Source organism: Pollachius pollachius, assembly GCF_949987615.1.
Source record: "Pollachius pollachius genome assembly, chromosome: 2".
Lineage (NCBI taxonomy): Eukaryota > Metazoa > Chordata > Actinopteri > Gadiformes > Gadidae > Pollachius > Pollachius pollachius.
Window position 1 is genome coordinate 45677682 of NC_136935.1, and position 19823 is coordinate 45697504.

Consider the following 19823-nt stretch of genomic DNA (forward strand, 5'->3'; position numbering starts at 1 on the left):
TGCTTGTGTCAATTATTCCCAGAAAACAGACTGATAAAACGTACCTTGCTCGCTATTATACCAGTGCTAAACGTATCAAGCTCAATCTGAATCATGCCCGATCCCGATTCATCCCTCCGACTTCTGATATTCCACGCACGCCTGCAAGAAGACGAAGAAGAAGAAACTGCGCGCTCGTTCACGTTGCCCTCCTCCGCGTCCACGTGAGCACCGCTGCTGCGTCATTTGCGCGCGTCCTCGCTACAGATAGTAGCGAAAAGCCTGAAGATAGATGTTCCGATTTCAGGTGAGTGTAACCTATTAAAGCCCAGGCCGCCTCTCTCTCTGGAGTGTTTCTGAGCAGTGCATGATAGTAGCCAGTGGAACGCGGGCCATTCGTGAGATTATATCGGCAGGTAGTGCCCCATTGTTTACATGATCTATGAAAAAAGAAATGGTTTCGGCCCGCGGCCTGCCAAGCACCGGGCTGTCCTAGTCACATGGAGCGGGGTGAGGCGACTCACGGGCGGTCGTGCCCCATGGTTTGCATAGACCCCCGTGGTGGCAGTCGTCCCGTGTTGGGTTATTGTGGTCGCCAGAGGTCGGCTGGTCAGATGTAGAGATGCATGTTTGGATGATTATTTCCCGTTGTGTTGTTACGTCACCTGTGGTTAGCATCTGTGCTAACGATTAGCATTAGAAATCGGTGCCGGTTCATCCTCACTTTATCTAAAAGGCTACACGCAGGGTTTCTTGTTTGAGTGTCAATATAAGCGGGTTTAAAGTTGTCGTTTTTCGCATTCATCTAAATGATTGGAGCTGTAAGTAATTTAACTGTATTTTGAATCATTTATACCTCCGAAACACTGACTGACTGTTTTTTCTACTGTAATTTAAAAGTCAGTTTATGGTTGCGGTGTTTCCGTCGCACAACCCATCTGTAACCGTTACCCCGGTGATCATTATGTGTTAAGAAGGTGTAGACCCCACGCCTCGTCCATCGGCTCGTCCCATCGTCTTGTTTAGCTGTAAACTGGTTTGTTATGCATGTCTGTACGCAGTGTTGTGCCGCATAACTCTAACCTTTGGGAACCGTATTTGGCCCCTCTGTTCCCGCTCGTTATGTCGTCATCCTGCCGGACTCCTCCCAGACCCCTGATGAAGACTGCACACTGGAGGAGGAAGAGGAGGCCCCGGTAGAGGAGGAAGATGATATCGATCAGTTCAATGATGACACTTTTGGTGCAGGGGCCATTGGTAAGTGGGTTGTTTCTGCTTGTGTCTGTTTTTCAGACTAAAGAATCTAACGGCCAAATAGCCAGTGCTATCTTGTCCCCATTTACCCCAATTTAGCATATTTGTACAAGTCACAAAGATACACGGAGGATACTGCCCAAAATGTATATTTTATAATGTAACCAAGTGGTGTCCAAAATTAGAAGATGTGTGCCTATATTTGTGTCTAAGCCACAACACCAACAGTTTTTCGCAACCCTTCATAATGCCATCTTAGATTACGTTTTGACATGGCTTTGTGTATTATTCCCTGGTTGTTACTTTCTCATTTTACTGGTGTTTTAACATTATTGTAGCTACATGCTAATGCTGGTAAGGTTGTCTAACCACTGTAACCTGCCAGTGTTTTTGGTCTGTTCAGCTAACTACTGTAAGGCAAGTAAGCTTTTTTGAGCCGTCTGTCTAAGCTTAAGTCTTCTGCAAATGCCAGATGAAACAGATTCAAACCTTCTGTTTTAACTTCTTCCATAACCGCCCCACATGAACCAGAGTCTGTCTTGCTTCTGTTCTACGTTTTCAAGTCAAGCATTTTGAAATCCTCCAAACCGGCTACAGCTGATGGCCAGCGCGGTGAATGGTAGTTGGGGTCATGTTGCCGTGGTGCCTTATAGCCCTGTTTGTTTGACCCCCTCCACCCCTCCAGATGATGATTGGCAGGAGGAACACCAGCGCCTGGCGGGGATGGAAGTGCGTGCCATAGGCGGGGGCGTGGCCGGGGGAAGAGCAACGGAGATAGGTGGAGCAGTTGACCCCCCACCTGCCTCCCACCTACCTCTCCCGTCCTCCCTTCCTCCCCTCCACCTTACCCACGCCCCCTCAGGGTTACCCCCACCTGGTGAGTACACACACACAGGCACACACAAACACACGCACACACACCCCTCTAACTCACACACCGCCATTCTTCTTCTCCATGCGTGTGTGTGCGCAGGTCTAGAGGACGGGCGAGGAGGAGGGGGCCTAGCAGAGTCCCTGGCTCGGTTCATCCTGGGGGCCGACCCGGCCATCGCTGGGCTGGGTGCGGCCCAGAGCCCCTCCCACCCCCTGCCCGGGCCCCCTGGCTCCGCCCTGGACCTCTCCCGGTTGCTGCCCCCCCCTTCGCTACGGCCCCACCTCCATCACCCTCCCCATCAGCTGCCCGGCGGAAACTCCTCTTCCTCAGGTAGGATGCGGTCGCCATGGCAATTTGCGCTGCGATTTTGGTAACGAGCTTGTGAGGGTGAGGTCTGGGCTTGGACGTTTAGAAAGGGTTGTAATGGTTGTCATGGTGAGAGGGTGAGACCAGAATATTGGGGGTTGTCATGGTGACACTGTGCTCTCCTCCCCCCTGCAGGCATACACCCCTCCTCCATGATGAGCTACCAGCAGCAGCAGCAGATGCTCTGCCGTGGCTCCGGGCCCATGGGCCAGGTCAGAATCATCAAACATTCCGGGACTATCTTGAATCACCTGTAGAACCAGATCTAGTATGAAGTCTCTAAACTGCAATGCATCCAGTAAGATGTCCTATCTACAACACTCCATCTGTGTATTTTTCTTTTTCTCTCTCTCTCTCGCTCTCAGATGGCCTCTCCCAGTATCTGGGAGAACAGTATGGGCTTTGGTCCAGTCAGCCGCTCTCCTGGGCTCATCCCCCACATGGAGGTAATGCTGGGTCTATTGTTTACAACAGTGTTGGGTCTATTGTTTACAACAGTGTTGGGTCTATTGTTTACAACAGTGCTTGGTCTATTGTTTACAACAGTGCTGGGTCTATTGTTTACAACAGTGTTGGGTCTATTGTTTACAACAGTGCTGGGTCTATTGTTTACAACAGTGCTGGGTCTATTGTTTACAACAGTGCTGGGTCTATTGTTTACAACAGTGCTGGGTCTATTGTTTAAAACAGTGCTGAGTCTATTGTTTACAACAGTGTTGGGTCCATCGTTTACATGGATCAGCTAGTAAATCAATTGGGAGTTTTGGTAGACTGGATAGCCCCACCCATTCTGCCAGCGATTTGAGTTTGTCCTGCAGAAGGGTCTGGAGAAGAGCAGTACATTTCCTTTTGCTTACGATACGTTTTTGCGGGAGCCAATCACCAAGCTGGCTTTTTCCCCTGGTGCGCTATAGGCTTGTTTAACACAATGATGACAGGAAAGCGACGGCAAGCAGCCAATTGCGTACAGAGTAATTTGAACTAGGCCCATTGATCACACCTGTTGTGCTGAGAAAATGGCGGCAGCTTCCCCAGACCAACTTGCAATCTACGATTGAGCTTGGTCTGGCAATAGCCAGGCTAGTGTTTCGGTGCATGTTCACCGAAATGTTACCAACTCTTCCCAGCAGGTGGCAGTAGGTCAACATTTGAATTACTTATAGGAATACTTTGCTTTAGTGAATTTTTATCTGTTATTGTTTGAAACATGGTAAGAGCGCTATACTTCCAGATGTTGGATTTTGGAACTAAAATGAAAGCACCTGTGCTGTAAAACACTGCAAATTATCTTTATCGCTATCAATATCAAAGATGGCTCCTAAGGATTCTGGCTATTCTGTGAAATAACTATTGACCGCAGCTAGTGCAGGAGACAGCCTCCTATCGGATTGATCCATGCTAGGCCGTTTGGGATTAGAGTTGCATAGAAATGGAAGTCTGAATATGAGGGCGTACAGATCTTTGTCAAATATTCAACGATTGTTAAATGTTATTATACTAGGGTACGTTTATACGGATATCAGAAAATGAAATTGTTAGGGTGAGTTATTCCTTTTAAAAGGGAAGAAGGGTTACTCCCACTGTGTGTGTGTGTGTGTGTGTCCTGCCACTACTATCATCATCACTCTGTTCAGTATAGCTAACACTCTGTCCCCTATCACTAATCAATATCACCCTGTTCAATCACCTTTCTGTTACTCTGTTTTTTTACTCTGTTCACTCTAGATATCACTATTTACTTAAGCTAACACTGTGCTAGCTATCACTCTGTTCACTACAGCTGTCGCTGTTTACTATAGCCTTCACTCTCTTCACTATCACTATGGTAACTATAGCTATTCCTATTTTCACTATAGCTGTCAATCTGTTCATTATAGCCGTCAATCTGTTCAATATGGCCGTCAATCTGTTCACTTTAGCTGTCACTTTACTATATCTTCCACTCTCTTCACTATCACTTTGGTAACTAAAGCTATTCCTGTGTTCACTATAGCCGTCAATCTGTTCACTACAGCCCTCGCTTTGTCCTCACCTGTTTTCTCTGTCTCCTGCAGGATAGCCCACTCATGTCAATCATTAAGGAGGTGGGTCTACCGAAGCAGCCTCATCCACTCAGGGGAGAGGACCCACGCGACCTGTCGGAGAGGGTCCTGCCTCCTCGTTCCTCCTCCCCTGTGATTGGTTCCCCTCCCGTGAGGGCGGTGCCCATCGGAACCCCGCCCAAGCAGCCGATGAGCCTCAACCACCAGGTAGGCGTCCGAGTCACCCGGTTGTGATGTCTCATCCCAAGGGTAGCCTGTTCCAGGCGAGACTCCATATTCTCAACATTGGGACATTTCATTGTGACGTATCACTATGTATGATGGGGATGAACCTTTGTGATTTCAGTATACATGGAGCTGTAAGTAGTGATATTGTAAACTGTTTGTAGATCCACCACCCCACGGCGGTCCACGTGAGAGCTCCCCTCCAGCACAGATACCCTCCTCCGTTCCCTGACCGCCTCTCCCCCAACACCCTGCTCAACCTCGCTGTGAGTCTCAATTTCTGCTCACCGTGGAGCTCATCACTCTGGTCACTATAGCTCTCACTCTGGTCACTGTAGCTCTCACTCTGGTCACCATAGCTATCACTCTATTCACTAAAGCTATCACTCTGGTCACCATAGCTATCATTCAGGTCACTATAGCTATCACTCTGGTCACCATAGCTATCACTCTGGTCACTATAGCTATCACTCTGTTCACTGTAGCTCTCACTCTGGTCACTATAGCTATCACTCAGGTCACTATAGCTATCACTCTGGTCACCATAGCTATCACTCTGGTCACCATAGCTATCACTCAGGTCACTATAGCTATCACTCTGGTCACCATAGCTATCACTCTGGTCACTATAGCTATCACTCTGGTCACTATAGCTATCACTCTGGTCACTATAGCTATCACTCTGGTCACCATAGCTATCACTCTGGTCACTATAGCTATCACTCTGGTCACTATAGCTATCACTCTGGTCACTATAGCTATCACCCTGTTCCCTTTCACCTTATTCACTTTGGTGTGTGTGCAGAACAACCCAATGTGCCGTGGTCCGTTCCCTCCTGGCGTGGGTCCCGTTTTGTCTCAGCTGCAACGAGCTCAGATGATGAACTCTCAGGTGGGTTTTTCCGACCGTGACACACAACGTATATTAGACCAATCGGAGAAGGCCGTGTCAAATATCAGAGGGATAAGACTGTTCGCTGTAGATTGAAAGGCTATAATGTCTCTCTCGCTCTCTGCCCCCCCCCCCAGGTGGCAGGGTTCCCTCGGGGCGTCGGGCCTCCTCCCATGCTGCAAGGTGGCGGTGGTTTTAGGCCCTTCTTCGGGGGCCCTCCTCCACCTCACCACCGGATGCCCCCCCCGCCGCTCCACGGGCCGCCCATCTACCACACCACCCACCTCCACCCCCAGCACCGCCGCATGCTCACCCAGAGGATGCAGAGCAGACCCCTGGGGTATGCAGGGCCTCCAACTGAAGCCTAATCCGCCCCCAGCACCGTCCAGTCGCTCCACCTGTGCACTGGGACTACCACTTGGTGGACGACCACTAATCACTTGGTGGACGACCACTAAGTGGACGACTACTATTAACATGGTGTCCTACTACTTATCCCTAAGTGGACTTCTAATAAGCACTTAGTGGACTACTACTAATCATTAAGTGAGTGACTACTAATCACTAAGAGGACCACCACTTATCAATTGGCACTTCACTATTTTATAGTCCCAGTGCCCTGTGTAACCTGTGTGTCCTCAGCAGGGACTCCTACAGTAACCTGTGTGTAACCCGTGTGTAACCTGTGAGTCCTCAGCAGGGACTCCTACAGTAACCCGTGTGTAACCTGTGTGTTCTCAGCAGGGACTCCTACAGTAACCCGTGTGTAACCTGTGTGTCCTCAGCAGGGACTCCTACAGTAACCCGTGTGTAACCTGTGTGTCCTCAGCAGGGACTCCTACAGTAACCCGTGTGTAACCCGTGTGTAACCTGTGTGTCCTCAGCAGAGTGGGGTTGGACAGGCGGAGCAGGGACTCCTACAGTAACCCGTGTGTAACCCGTGTGTAACCCGTGTGTCCTCAGCAGAGTGGGGTTGGACAGGCGGAGCAGGGACCCCTACAGTAACCTGATGACCCAGAGGGAGAAGGAGTGGGTCGCAAAGATCCAGATGATGCAGCTGCAGAGTACCGACCCCTACCTGGATGACTACTACTACCAGGTTAGTACTAATAATACTACTACTACTACTACTACTACCAGGTTATTACTTATACTAATACTACTGCCAGGTTAGTACTATTACTACCAGGTTAGTACTTATACTAATACTACTGACAGGTTAATACTAATACTGCTACCAGGTTAGTACTAATACTTCTACTACTACCAGGTTAGTACTAATACTTCTACTACTACCAGGTTAGTACTTATACTAATACTACTGCCAGGTTAATACTAATACTGCTACCAGGTTAGTCCTAATACTACAACCAGGTTAGTACTAATACTACTACCACGTTAGTTTCATAGGCGGTCACTTCCTTCTCTTATTTCTGAAGTGGTTTTCCGTTGCCCAATGAGTTATGAAGTATGATTAATATTGTGTGTGTGTGTGTGTGTGTGTAGAACTACTATGAGAAGCTGGAGAAGCGGCAGGAGAGAGAGCGGGACAGCAGCAAGAAGGAACACACCACCAGGCTGATCACTCCCCAGGTGGCCAAGGTGGAGCACACCTACAGACCAGGTAACTACGCCTAGCGACCAGGTGACTACACCTAGCGACCAGGTAACCTCACCTACTGACCAGGTAACTACACCTACTGACCAGGTAACCTCACCTACAGACCAGGTAACTACACCTAGCGACCAGGTGACTACACCTAGCGACCAGGTAACCTCACCTACTGACCAGGTAACTACACCTAGCGACCAGGTGACTACACCTAGCGACCAGGTAACCTCACCTACAGACCAGGTAACCTCACTTAGCGACCAGGTGACTACACCTAGCGACCAGGTAACCTCACTTAGCGACCAGGTAACCTCACTTGGCAACCAGGTAACCTCACCTACTGACCAGGTGACTACAACTAGCAACCAGGTGACTACACCTAGCGACCAGGTGACACCTACCAACCAGGTAACCTCGCCTTCCGACCAGGTAACCACGCCTACCGACCAGATGACTATGCCTAATGACCAGGTAGCTACACCTAGCGACCAGGTAAGTGCACACATTGACTGTGCGTGTGTGTGTGTGTTCCAGTTCAGTTTGCTGGCTCGCTGGGGAAGCTGACCGTGTCCAGCGTGAACAACCCTCGTAAGATGATCGACGCCGTGGTAACCAGCCGCTCCGACGACGAGGTCTGCCATCTCCCTCTCTCTGTTCTCTTGTGATGGTGGCCGGTTTTAAACTGAGAGCAATTCATATGACACAGATCAAATGACCGCTGGGCTGGCTTGGCAGCGTGGAGGCAGCTGTGGCCATGGCAACAGGCACGTAGCTCTGTTGTGTCAGGTCTCTGATGTCCTCTGGTTACTTTAGATCAGGGGGGCCCAAATTCTTCCCAGTGGAGGGCCAAAATGTAATCGTGGGGAGGCTCGTGGGCCCAAATTTTAATTTTTCAATATGTTTAGTCAAATATGTGGGAGGCGGCTGAACAGGATAGGAGCTCAACAGCGCCACCCTACCATCAATGTATCACAATGTTATTCTAGGGTCAGGAATGGAAGTGCACCAATAAATAATATTCAATGAGAGCGAGCGCAGATTCTGAGCGCTGATGGCGGAAAACAATAATATGTACAGTGGGTAAGGCGCGGGCCAAATAAAATCGGGCCCCAAATTGGGCAGCCCTGCTTTAGATGCTTGGTTTCCTATCATACCATTCAGTGCGTCTCCATAAGCACCACTAGAACCCTCCTCATCGAATAATATCGGCATTTTCTGTCATCGGAAAATGTTACGAAAGGCAACAACAAACGATGGCTGGGTGTGCTGGCCAGTTAAACTGTGTGTGTGTGTGTGTGTGCAGGAGAAGAGGGAGAAGCAGGTTTGGAACAAGCGGAGGCAGATCCTCTACACGGTGGAGAAGGTGAGCGATGGTTGTACTGGTCTCCTCCTGCTCTGCTGTCAGGACCAACCAGGGGCTGCCTGGTGGTCTTCAGACCGACCCTGACCGTGTGTGTGTGTGTGTGTGTGTGTGTGTGTGTGTGTGTGTGTGTGTGTGTGTGTGTGTGTGTGTGTGTGTGTGTGTGTGTGTGTGTGTGTGTGTGTGTGTGTGTGTGTAGATGTACAGCTCTCTGCTGGAGGTGCAGGACTTTGAGAAGCGCTTCGTCCACGCTGCCGAGGAGGAGCGGGGCGCTCTGCTGGAGCGACACAAGACCCACACGGAGACCCTCTGTACCCTGCTCACACACACAGAGCAGGCTGACAGGTCAGACACGCACCACACACACACTCACACACGGAGACCCTCTGTACCCTGCTCACACACACAGAGCAGACCGACAGGTCAGACACACACACACAGACCCTCTGTACCCTGCTCACACACACAGAGCAGGCCGACAGGTCACACACACACACACACACACACACACACACACACACACACACACACACACACACACACACGGAGACGGAGACCCTCTGTACCCTGCTCACACACACAGAGCAGGCCGACAGATCAGACACGCACCACACACACACACACACGGAGACCCTCTGTACCCTGCTCACACACACAGAGCAGGCCGACAGGTCAGACACACAGACACACACACACACACACACACACACACACACACACACACACACACACACACACACACACACACACACACACACACACACACACACGGAGACCCTCTGTACCCTGCTCACACACAGAGCAGGCCGACAGATCAGACATACACCACACACACACACTCACAGGCCCTCTTCACCCTGCACTCATGTTGACACGCGCTGGAATTTTGTAACTTATAACTGAAAAATACAAATATTCTTTACCATTTTATACTGCAGGGAATGATGAAACCGTTTCAAATTTCAGTGTATACACACACACACACACACGTTAAGAAGACCGCACGCACGTTAAGACCCTACACACAAAGACCAAAGACTGTGTGTGTGTGTCTCTGCAGGGTGAGTGACGAGCAGTGTGTGACGATCATGTCCGTGAGGAAGGGGAAACGGCTCATCTCAAGGCTCCTCCCCTTCCTGCCCGCGCAGCAGGCAGCCGCCGTTGTCATGGCGATCGCCCGCAACCTCCCGGCCCTGGCCAAGAAGGACAAACAGGACCAGGTAAAGGATACACACAAGCAGGCACACGTACACACACATACTCACACGTATTCACACATGCCCACACACACACTCGTGTGCTCACACACTGATTTCATGGACTAAATATTAGGAAGGTTGCAGGCTGCTGTTGTGGATGCTAACCTGGGCGTATGAACACTATGTGTATGACGTCTATCTATAGATATAGATAAACATAGAACATAATGTGGAGCCACCTGGGGAGCATCACCCTGACCTCTGACCTACCTGTGCAGGTGCTGTGCTGGTTGGTGGAGCCCGTTGCCGTGGTGATCCAGTCTCTATCAAGCGCCGCCCTCACAGATCTACTACAGGAGATCCAGGGCAGGGAGGGCAACCTGGCCTCCGTTCTGCAAAACAAGGTACTGCTCCTTCTACTGGTACTTCTACCTTTTATACTAGTACTTCTACTGGTACGTCCGTTACTAATACTAGTACTTCTACTGGAACTACTGGTACTTCTAAACAATACTATCAGTACTTATATACTAGTGTCTCTCCCATGCGTGTCTATGTGTGTGTGTGTGTGTGTGTAATGCGTTGTGTGTCTTTGTATGTGTAGCTGGGTGTGACTCTGCTGTACCTGGTGCTGAGTGAGGGCGACAGGATGCAGAGCTCTGACCCAAACTGCCAGCTCATGGACGACAACCGCTGGTGAGTCTGTGTCTGTGTCTGTGTCTGTGTCTGTGTCTGTGTCTGTGTCTGTGTCTGTGTCTGTGTCTGTGTCTGTGTCTGTGTCTGTGACATGTGACATGTGACACGTGTGTCCAGGACGGAGCTGGTGTTCTCGGTGGCCCGGGAGCTGCTAGCCGCGCCCTCCTCAACCCTGGCCCCGCCCCTCTTCACCCCCCCCAACCTGCTGGGACTCTTCGCCCGCTACGTCGACCGCCAGAGTCTAGAGCAGCTGCAGGAGAAGCTACAGTAACTATCACACACAGACTCACTCTATCTCACACAGCTAGCAGTGTGCATCTGTACTGAAGCAGTAAGGCACCAACACCCCCCAGCTGTTTAAACTCATGGCAGTTACGGCCTCAAGTGGCTTATTGCTTTTAACAAACGGTTACTGTAGACCACCAAAAAAAAACACATCAATATAAAATACGAGTGTTTATTAAACCAATCACAATTCTTCCACCAAGAAGGCGTGGCTCCATCGTGGATAAGCCCCGCCCACCTCATTCGTCACATCCGGACCGTAGAATCAAGGTCTCCAATCAAATGTTCCTTGCAGGGTTTATTTCCTCACTTTTTCTAATCAAGAAATATCCAATTGAACAAAAAAAAAGTTTAAAAAAGGAAATGGGTGCAAGACTGTCGTACATAGAATGCAAGCGACTGAAACGGTCTACAGGAGGCTAGCCATATTGAAACAGCCCAAACACGATCACGCTGTCTTCTGCTGCTTTTTGCTCCTCTGAGACGTACGTTATGCCTGTCAACATCAGTGAACTGTCGTAAAGTTATTGCCTTGTACCCATGACATTTCTGCAACAAATTACATTTATTTATGGATAATTTTATTTAAAATCAGACAAACCCTGACATGAACATTTCAAGTAGTCAGATTGAAATCAAAACTTTTCCACTCAGAGAAACACTGGTCCAGAGCATCTTTCAACCTCAACTAACACCCACCACTCATTTGTGTTGGTTTAGAATTGATGAGATGCAAGCAAATGGTTTCCTATAATGCCCACATAACCACCGTTCCATGCTCCCGCGGTCATGGACGTGGTCATCACAGGTACTGCGTTTTAGGAGGACATTCTCAAAGGGTCCGACGAGCCCCACACAGTGCAGCGCAGTGTGTCTGCTGGGTCCCAAGGAGAAAATGTTTAAGAACCCCTGCTCCACTGCTCCTGGGTCATAGCCAGGGTCATAGCCCGGGCTTATCCAGCAGTAGGACAAGTCGTTCCTCTGTTCTCGCCAAAACATGTTTTATTTTATATTCCACGGTGGTGGGAAATGGTACCAGCACAACAGCTTGTAGTTCTTGAGTTTACTAGTTCATGATAACAGTAGAGGACAGTAACCAGTGTGAAGACTTGAGACATTGTGTGTGAAAGTAAATCCACACTAACACCGCATGTGATGTTTGTCTTTCAGGATCTCCACGCTGACCAGCTAGAAGTGATTGCAGACATGCCCCCACCCCCCACCTATATGTGGCCGAGAGAGAGAATGTGTATGTGTGTGTGTGTGAGAGAGTTGGTTGGTTTGATTTTTAAGCCAGCTAAATCTCCAGGACCATCATGTGTAGCATGGTGTACAGAGAGAGACCCTGGGAAAGATGAAATCTTTTTTTAATTTTGTTGTCAACGATGCCTGTGCTGAACATCCAATTAAAAGTATTTCTATTGTACATATATAGTCTCCTACTTTTCTCTTCAAATGCCAACTTGCTCCTGGTAGCGAGGGAATGAGTTGATGTGCTGTGGACCAGAGGAGAGCCTTACTGGTCCTCATTGCTGCAGTCTTCCTCCAGGTCATCCTCACTCTTCTCCCTCTAGCGGGCTGGGAAAGAAAAACAGCAAGGTTTATCCTGACCCCGTGTTCAGACCTGAAACCCGTCACATGGGGATGTTTTAGTTGGAAGGTCCCATATTATACCACCAGGTGCCAGTGTGATTAGCCGTTGCAAGCCGTTTTGAAAATCTGCCTCTGACATCACAAGTGGGCGTGTCCACCTAGATGTATGCGTGATAGATCAGTCTACCAGCCTGATCTATAGCAAACGGTGCTCATCTGTCTTGTCTATGGCTTGTAACGGCTAATCACTCACACCAGGTATAATGTCACCTTTAAGGATCCATCTCACACTAATTAGGCTAATTAACCTGTTCATATTCCTGCAATAAATGATGCTTAATGTCATGATATTAGGGGGTCCACTGGTCTAGAGGTGAGGAACACTGGTCTAGAAGTGGGGTGCTCTGGTCTAGAACCTCACCTTCACAGATGACCTCCACGCTGCTGTCGGATGGCCAGGGGATCACGGTGCCACAGTCGAGCAGCGCGCTCTCCGACCCCTGGCAGTCTGAGAAGTAGCACAGGGAGCGTGTGCGATGGCGCCCTGTCACCCGGCGCGTGGAGACGGCCGCGCCGCAGCGGAGCTGTCGGCACACGATGGCGTCGTGCTGCAGGCCCCAGCTCGCCGACTCGCTCGCCAACATCTCCCACTTGTCCTGGAAGTTGACCATGAGCCGGCCGTCGCACGGAGACGAGCCCCACACCAGCATCACCTCCTCGTAGTCTGGGGAGCACAGCATACCTTCAGCCACCTGGGAGCTGCTGGGACCCATAACCTGGTATAATATACATCATATAAACGTACAACCTAGTACAACGATATATCAATAATATAAACTTATATAATTATATATCAATAATATAAACTTATAACCTAATATAATTATATATTAATATAATATAAACCTAGTATAATATATATATATATAATATAAAGGTATAACCAAATATAATTATATTTCAATATACATCATAATATAAACCTAGCATAATATCAATATATATATAATATAAACTTAGAAGCTAGTATATAATTATACAAATATATAAAATATCACCTTGGAACCTAGTTGTATATCAATAGTATAAACTTAGAACCTACTATACTAAAATAAAAATTTAAAATTAAAACCGAGTATAATAATATATATTAATACTTACACTTAAAACCTAGTAGTTTGGAACAAAGGAACAACAGAGCACCTTAAAGGGGCAGGGTCTACAATTGTGTAGCATCTAGCGGAACGGACGAGGCAGAACAGGAACATAATATTCAAGTTTTAATTTGTGTAAAATCCCATGAAATAAGAATAGTTATATTAGTAGTGGGGGTATTCAGTTGGCTGCAATCTACACGCTACCTCTAGATGCCAATGAATGCTACACAAATCTAAAAAATGATTGTGCTTGCTGTTCACCGTAGTCAAGTTGGTTTGCGCTGTCCTTGCATATTAGTACAAAAACAAGTCTGGGCTACTCTGCAACAGGACGCTGGTCCACTCTGTTGGGTCCAGACCTGGTCTGAGAACCCCTAGTCTGGAGGGAAGGGGGCGGGGGGGGCTCACCTTTCCAGATGGAGAAGGAGAGGACGGAGCTCCTGGAGGTGAACAGCCCGGAGCGGTACATGACCCGGTACACACAGGTGGAGTTCCCCTGCTGGGCGGAGACGGCAGCAGGAAACCGGAACGGGGCGGTTTTGTTCACGGTGGGCTTGCTGTGGGTGGTGCCGTTGGAGCCGCTGAAGAGCAGGAGGAGGGATCCTCCAGGGTACTTGGGCCGGACGGAGCAGGTGACGGTGAAGCTGTGGCCCTTCAGCACCGACGGCCCGTCCCGGCCCTGGCGCCAGGGATCCATCATGGAGGACACGGAGATGTTGGGACTCACCAGGATGTCTGCGGAGGAGAGGGTACTCACACATAAGACCCCCCAACACGTGGGCCCTCATGTCTTTGGAAAAACACACACACACAAGACCCCCCAACACGTGGGCCCCCATGTCTTCAGAAAAACACACACAAGACCCCCAACACATGGTCCCTCATGTCTTTTGGAAAAACACACACACACACACGACGACGTTTATTAAACTATTGATTCAACCTCATTCTCAGCCAATGGGCACAGGTGGTACCTGAGCAGACCACCTGGACGGGGGGGGTCTGCGGTGTGCAGCGGTCGTACGACACCACAGTCCGTCAGCGCCGCCTCTTCCCCCCCGCAGTCGGACAGGAAGCGCCAGGCGGGCCGCGGGCGTGCCGGGGCCCGTCCCGTAGTCACAAGCGCACCGCAGCCCAGCTGTCGGCACACCACGCCCCCCCCCGCGCCCGGGGGGGGGCGCCACTGGGGGGCGCCACTTGACCGGCCGCCACTGGCTCTGGTGCCTCACCTCCAGCTCGCCCTCACAGCCGCTGGCTCCGCCCACCAGCCGCACGTCACGCGGCTCTAGAACACGGACACATGAGGATTTAGTGATGAGAGGGTGAGGTTAGCCTCAACAGTGTGTGGGGTGAGAGGGTGAGGTTACCCTCCACAGTGTGTGGGGTGAGAGGGTGAGGTTAGCCTCAACAGTGGGTGTGGGGTGAGAGGGTGAGGTTAGCCTCCAGTGGGTGTGGGGTGAGGTTAGCCTCCAGTGTGTGTAGGGTGTGGGGTGAGAGGGTGAGGTTAGCCTCCAGTGTGTGTAGGGTGTGGGGTGAGGTTACCCTCCAGTGTATAGGGTGTGGGGTGAGAGGATGAGGTTACCCTCCAGTGTATAGGGTGTGGGGTGTGAGGGTGAGGTTAGCCTCCAGTGTATAGGGTATGGGTTGAGAGGGTGAGGTTAGCCTCCAGTGTGTGTAGGGTATGGGTTGAGAGGGTGAGGTTAGCCTCCAGTGTGTGTAGGGTGTGGGGTGAGAGGGTGAGGTTACCCTCCAGTGTATAGGGTGTGGGGTGAGAGGGTGAGGTTACCCTCCAGTGTATAGGGTGTGGGGTGTGAGGGTGAGGTTAGCCTCCAGTGTATAGGGTATGGGTTGAGAGGGTGACGTTAGCCTCCAGTGTGTGTAGGGTATGGGGTGAGAGGGTGAGGTTAGCCTCCAGTGTGTGTAGGGTGTGAGGGTGAGGTTAGCCTCCAGTGTATAGGGTGTGGGGTGTGAGGGTGAGGTTACCCTCCACAGTGTGAACGGTGGGGGGAGAGAGGATGAGGTTGCCCCACAGTGTGTAGGGTATGGTGTGAGGTTACCATCCAGTGTGTGAGAGGGTGAGGTTACCATCCACAGTGCGAACGGTATGGGGTGGGTGGGTGAGGTTATCCTCCAAACTGTGTATGGTGAGGGGGTGATGTTACCCTTCACATTGTGAAGGGTATGGGGTGAGAGGGTGAGGTTACCCATCGGTGTGTAGGGTATAAGGTGAGAGGGTGAGGTTACCCTTCAGTGTGTAGGGTATAAGGTGAGAGGGTGAGGTTACCCTTCAGTGTGTAGGGTATAAGATGAGAGGGTGAGGTTACCCTCCACAGTGTGTAGGGTATAAGGTGAGAGGGTGAGGTTAACCTTCAGTGTAGGGTATAAGGTGAGAGGGTGCGGTTACCCTCCACAGTGTGTATGGTGAGGGATGCAGCATTGTGGAAGAGGCCGGGGGCCTCCTCCACACTGTAGGAGCATCTGTAGACCCCCCGGTGGCTCTGGTCCACGGCCGGAAACAGGAAGTGGGCGGAGCGGTTCACGGCGGGCAGGAACCACTCGGCGCTGGCCTGCAGACGGAAGGTTTTGACAGTGTACGCCGTGCGGGTGACGCACGAGATGAGGAAGGCGTGGCCTCTGAGCACATCGGGAGCACCGCTGCTGTCGCTCTCCAAGGTGGAGGACAAGGTGGAGGTCAGGCTGATGAACGGCTCCGCCAGACGATCTGGAGGTGGGTCACATGGTACACGAGGGGGGACAACCGGAATGAGTAACGGATTGCAGCTGTGTGATGCATCTGCTGGCCCCTAGAGGCGAACGCTGTCTAAACTCAGAGGTAACGACTGACCGTCTACACCCGGCACATGAATGATCTGTTTTAACGGTTTGCGCTCCAGTATGTTTGGTAAAGTAAAACGACCAATTGCAGAGAGACGCCGAGATCGTTTATTGGCCTGTGGCATGTGCCACCGCGACCACTGACATACCATGGCATATGCCGTTCAGGAACGACATATGCCATTGTAACGGGTGTTGAACTGCGTTGTGTTCTGGCGAATGCGTTGGAAGGGTGGAAGGACGGCTGGACAACAATGGAGGAGTTTCTCATTTATTGGAATCTGGATGAGCCAAAGAAAATCATGTCACCGCATGTAAACCGTCATAGCCAGGACCACATTCCCGCCTCCACTCAGATAGCCAACCGCATTCTCACAATATATAATAACATAAAAATAAACAAGATAGCATAATGAATACGATTTGACTGCACTCCAACAAACATAACCAGCATAGATAATATACATAACAGATAAAACATTCATACCTGGATGAGCCAAAGAAAATCATGTCACCGCATGTAAACCGTCATAGCCAGGACCACATTCCCGCCTAGCAAACAAACAAACGGATACTCTGACGCACATATATACAATAAACTCTCAAAAGTTACATTTGCAAAGCGTTAGCTGTTATAACGGTGCTGTAGCATGTTCATATATAACATTCACATTATCTACAAAACGATTTATATGCTTAAAATGTCACGACAAATACATCAACATACCTCCACTCAGATAGCCAACCCCATTCTGAGCTTGCCGCTGCATATACGTCACTAAAACACGAACTTTTCTTAAAGCGACAGTACAGGTATTGAAAACACATTGACATAGGGGTTGGAACAGGTTACAAAAGGGACCTTGAACATAGAATAAACACATGTATTTCTTACTAATCAGAATTTGGTGACATTTCAACATAACTAAAACATGTTGTTTCACCCTGGTTACACCATTCAGGAACGGCATATGCCGTTTAGGATCGGTAACTGCCGTTCAGGTGGAACGGTATGCCGTTTAGGAACGGTAGCTGCCGTTCAGGTGGAACCGCATATGCCGTCCAGGAACGGCATATGCCGTTCTGGAACGGTAAGTGCCGTTCCCAACAACGGTATATGACACCAGCACGCCCCGCCTCCTCCGTATAATTTCAAGACAAGTATTGTCGTAAATGTAAAGCTATATATATTTGGTCTTCATCGACACTATATCACAACATAACGCTGTAAATAAAGGGATTTATACGTTTCTCGTGTCCGTTCTGTTGTTAGTATATGTGCGATCTGTTTGTTGTTGCTTTTGAAATGACAGATGCTTTTGAAAACAGCCGGACTTACTCCGGTGACGGTAGTTAGCCTAGCCACCTAAACAGGTCTGACTAATCAATAACAGAGATTTAGAGCTATAGTCTATGACTACAGAGGCAGGTCCCTATATCTACCATGGGATGGAACTGTAGCCTATGGCTAGACAGTCATCCATTTTTCCACTCGTGTTTTACCAAGGTGTCCTAGTAGCGTAGCCTGTATAGCCTACTGTATGACTGCTTCAACTCATAACTATTCAATAGGCCAAATATTAAGTTTTGCATTTGTTCTTATTGGTGTTTAACCCAAAAATTGAAGTAGGCCTACAGGTTCCTATCATTTAACACTGATCCAGTGTCACAAACCTTTCTATATTTCTATTGTTACTAGCAATCGTAGTGTCCTGGGGGCCAGTGGATCCAAACAGTCTGGATCCGGACAGCCGGTTGGTGGTCTGCAGGGCACTGGGTTGCGGCTTCTACGCGCACCATTGCTCCAAGCCGCGTCCGGCCGCCTCTGGTCCGGTCCGTCAAGTTCAGCTGCCACGGCAACGCGAGCAGCCACGCCGACTGTCCCGCGCCACTGCCCAGCAGCACGTCGGCCCGGGACCAGCAGGCTCTGTACCTCGCCCGCACCGGTTAGGTGCCTCCGATATGGGTCATGATCCTGGTCCACATCTCAGTCTGAAGAACGCAGGATCAAATATAACTTGTCCCTCTACAGGTGAAGCGCGTGCTACTGCATGCACTGCCTGCAATTGCAGTAGGTCCGAGATCGTTTATTGGCCTGTGGCATGTGCCACCGCGACCACTGACATACCATGGCATATGCCGTTCAGGAACGGCATATGCCATTCAGGAACGGCATATGCCGTTTAGGATCGGTAACTGCCGTTCAGGTGGAACGGCACATGCCGTTCAGGAACAGCACATGCCGTCCAGGAACGGCATATGCCGTTCTGGAACGGCAAATGCCGTTCCGGGGGGGCATGGTATATGACACCAGCACGCCCCGCCTCCTCCGTATAATTTCAAGACAAGTATTGCCGTAAATGTATAGCTATATATGTTTGGTCTTTATCGACACTATATCACAACATAACGCCGTAAATAAAGGGATTTATACGTTTCTCGTGTCTGTTCTGTTGTTAGTATATGTGCGATCTGTTTGTTGTTGCTTTTGAAATGACAGATGCTTTTGAAAACAGCCGGACTTACTCCGGTGACGGTAGTTAGCCTAGCCACCTAAAGAGGCGGCCGGACGCGGCTTGGAGCAATGGTGCGCGTAGAAGCCGCAACCCAGTGCCCTGCAGACCACCAACCGGCTGTCCGGATCCAGACTGTTTGGATCCACTGGCCCCCACGAGCCCCTCGCAAGGACCAGCCAGACGCAGCACGGGCCCCGCCCCACCGGGCCCCGGGGGGGCGGGGCCCGGTGGGGCGCCACCCTGCCGTTCTGGGGGGTAGAGAGCGAATGGGGTAAACCCTAACTGGAAGCGTGGTTGTGAGATATACCTGAGCCGCTCTACAACAACAACAACAACAACAACAACAACAATAATGCGGTACTGACACTCACGAAACACAATAACAGAACATTAACAACATCACTACCAATCACATGAACATCACAACACCATATCATGACAATACACCACCACAGCAAAACATCACAACATCACATCACAGTCTCAACAACATCCCAACATTCCAACAAAACATCCCAACATCACAACAGCAGCAGTGTGTGTGTGGCAGGTGAGCAGGAAGTTAAAAACACACATAAATAAAACCAAATTAATAAAAACTAAATCCAACTATGAGACGGGGAACCTTAGTGTATATGTAGTAGTCCTACCTTACACTAGGGCCGGGCGATTAATCGAATTTCGATCACGATTTCAATTATTTATTTATTATTTATCACAAAACTAATAGAAACGAGCTGAAACTTCTTTTTTTAATAAAATGCTCAATAGAAAGGGCAGAACAGCTGGACACATCTGTACATTATTTTAGATTTGAACATTTTCTATTTGACCATTTAGTGTAAGTGTTCGTTCGTTTGAATAGTCGTGATTTCAATATCGACCAAAATAATCGTGATTATGATTTTTTCCATAATCGAGCAGCCCCACCTTGCACC

The 19823-nt window shown here is 49.6% G+C and overlaps 1 protein-coding gene across 2 annotated transcripts; it reads left to right on the top strand.

Annotated features, from left to right (window-relative positions):
* Positions 1–235: 235 nt before the first annotated feature.
* On the top strand, positions 236–12210 carry patl1 (PAT1 homolog 1, processing body mRNA decay factor). Of its 2 annotated transcripts, none has more exons than XM_079730285.1 (20): positions 236–286; positions 1131–1236; positions 1919–2110; positions 2207–2437; positions 2609–2685; positions 2839–2919; positions 4528–4722; positions 4905–5006; positions 5546–5632; positions 5770–5972; positions 6596–6731; positions 7139–7256; positions 7779–7876; positions 8548–8607; positions 8804–8949; positions 9665–9824; positions 10082–10207; positions 10408–10499; positions 10617–10766; positions 11955–12210. In XM_079730285.1, the coding sequence occupies exons 1-20, from the start codon at positions 272–274 to the stop codon at positions 11974–11976; spliced, it is 2397 nt and encodes a 798-aa protein (XP_079586411.1). In that variant the 5' UTR covers positions 236–271; the 3' UTR covers positions 11977–12210. The 2 variants fall into 2 exon arrangements, with proteins under 2 accessions (XP_079586411.1, XP_079586412.1); XM_079730286.1 differs by having other exon boundaries at positions 6599–6731.
* The last annotated feature ends 7613 nt before the right edge of the window (positions 12211–19823 follow it).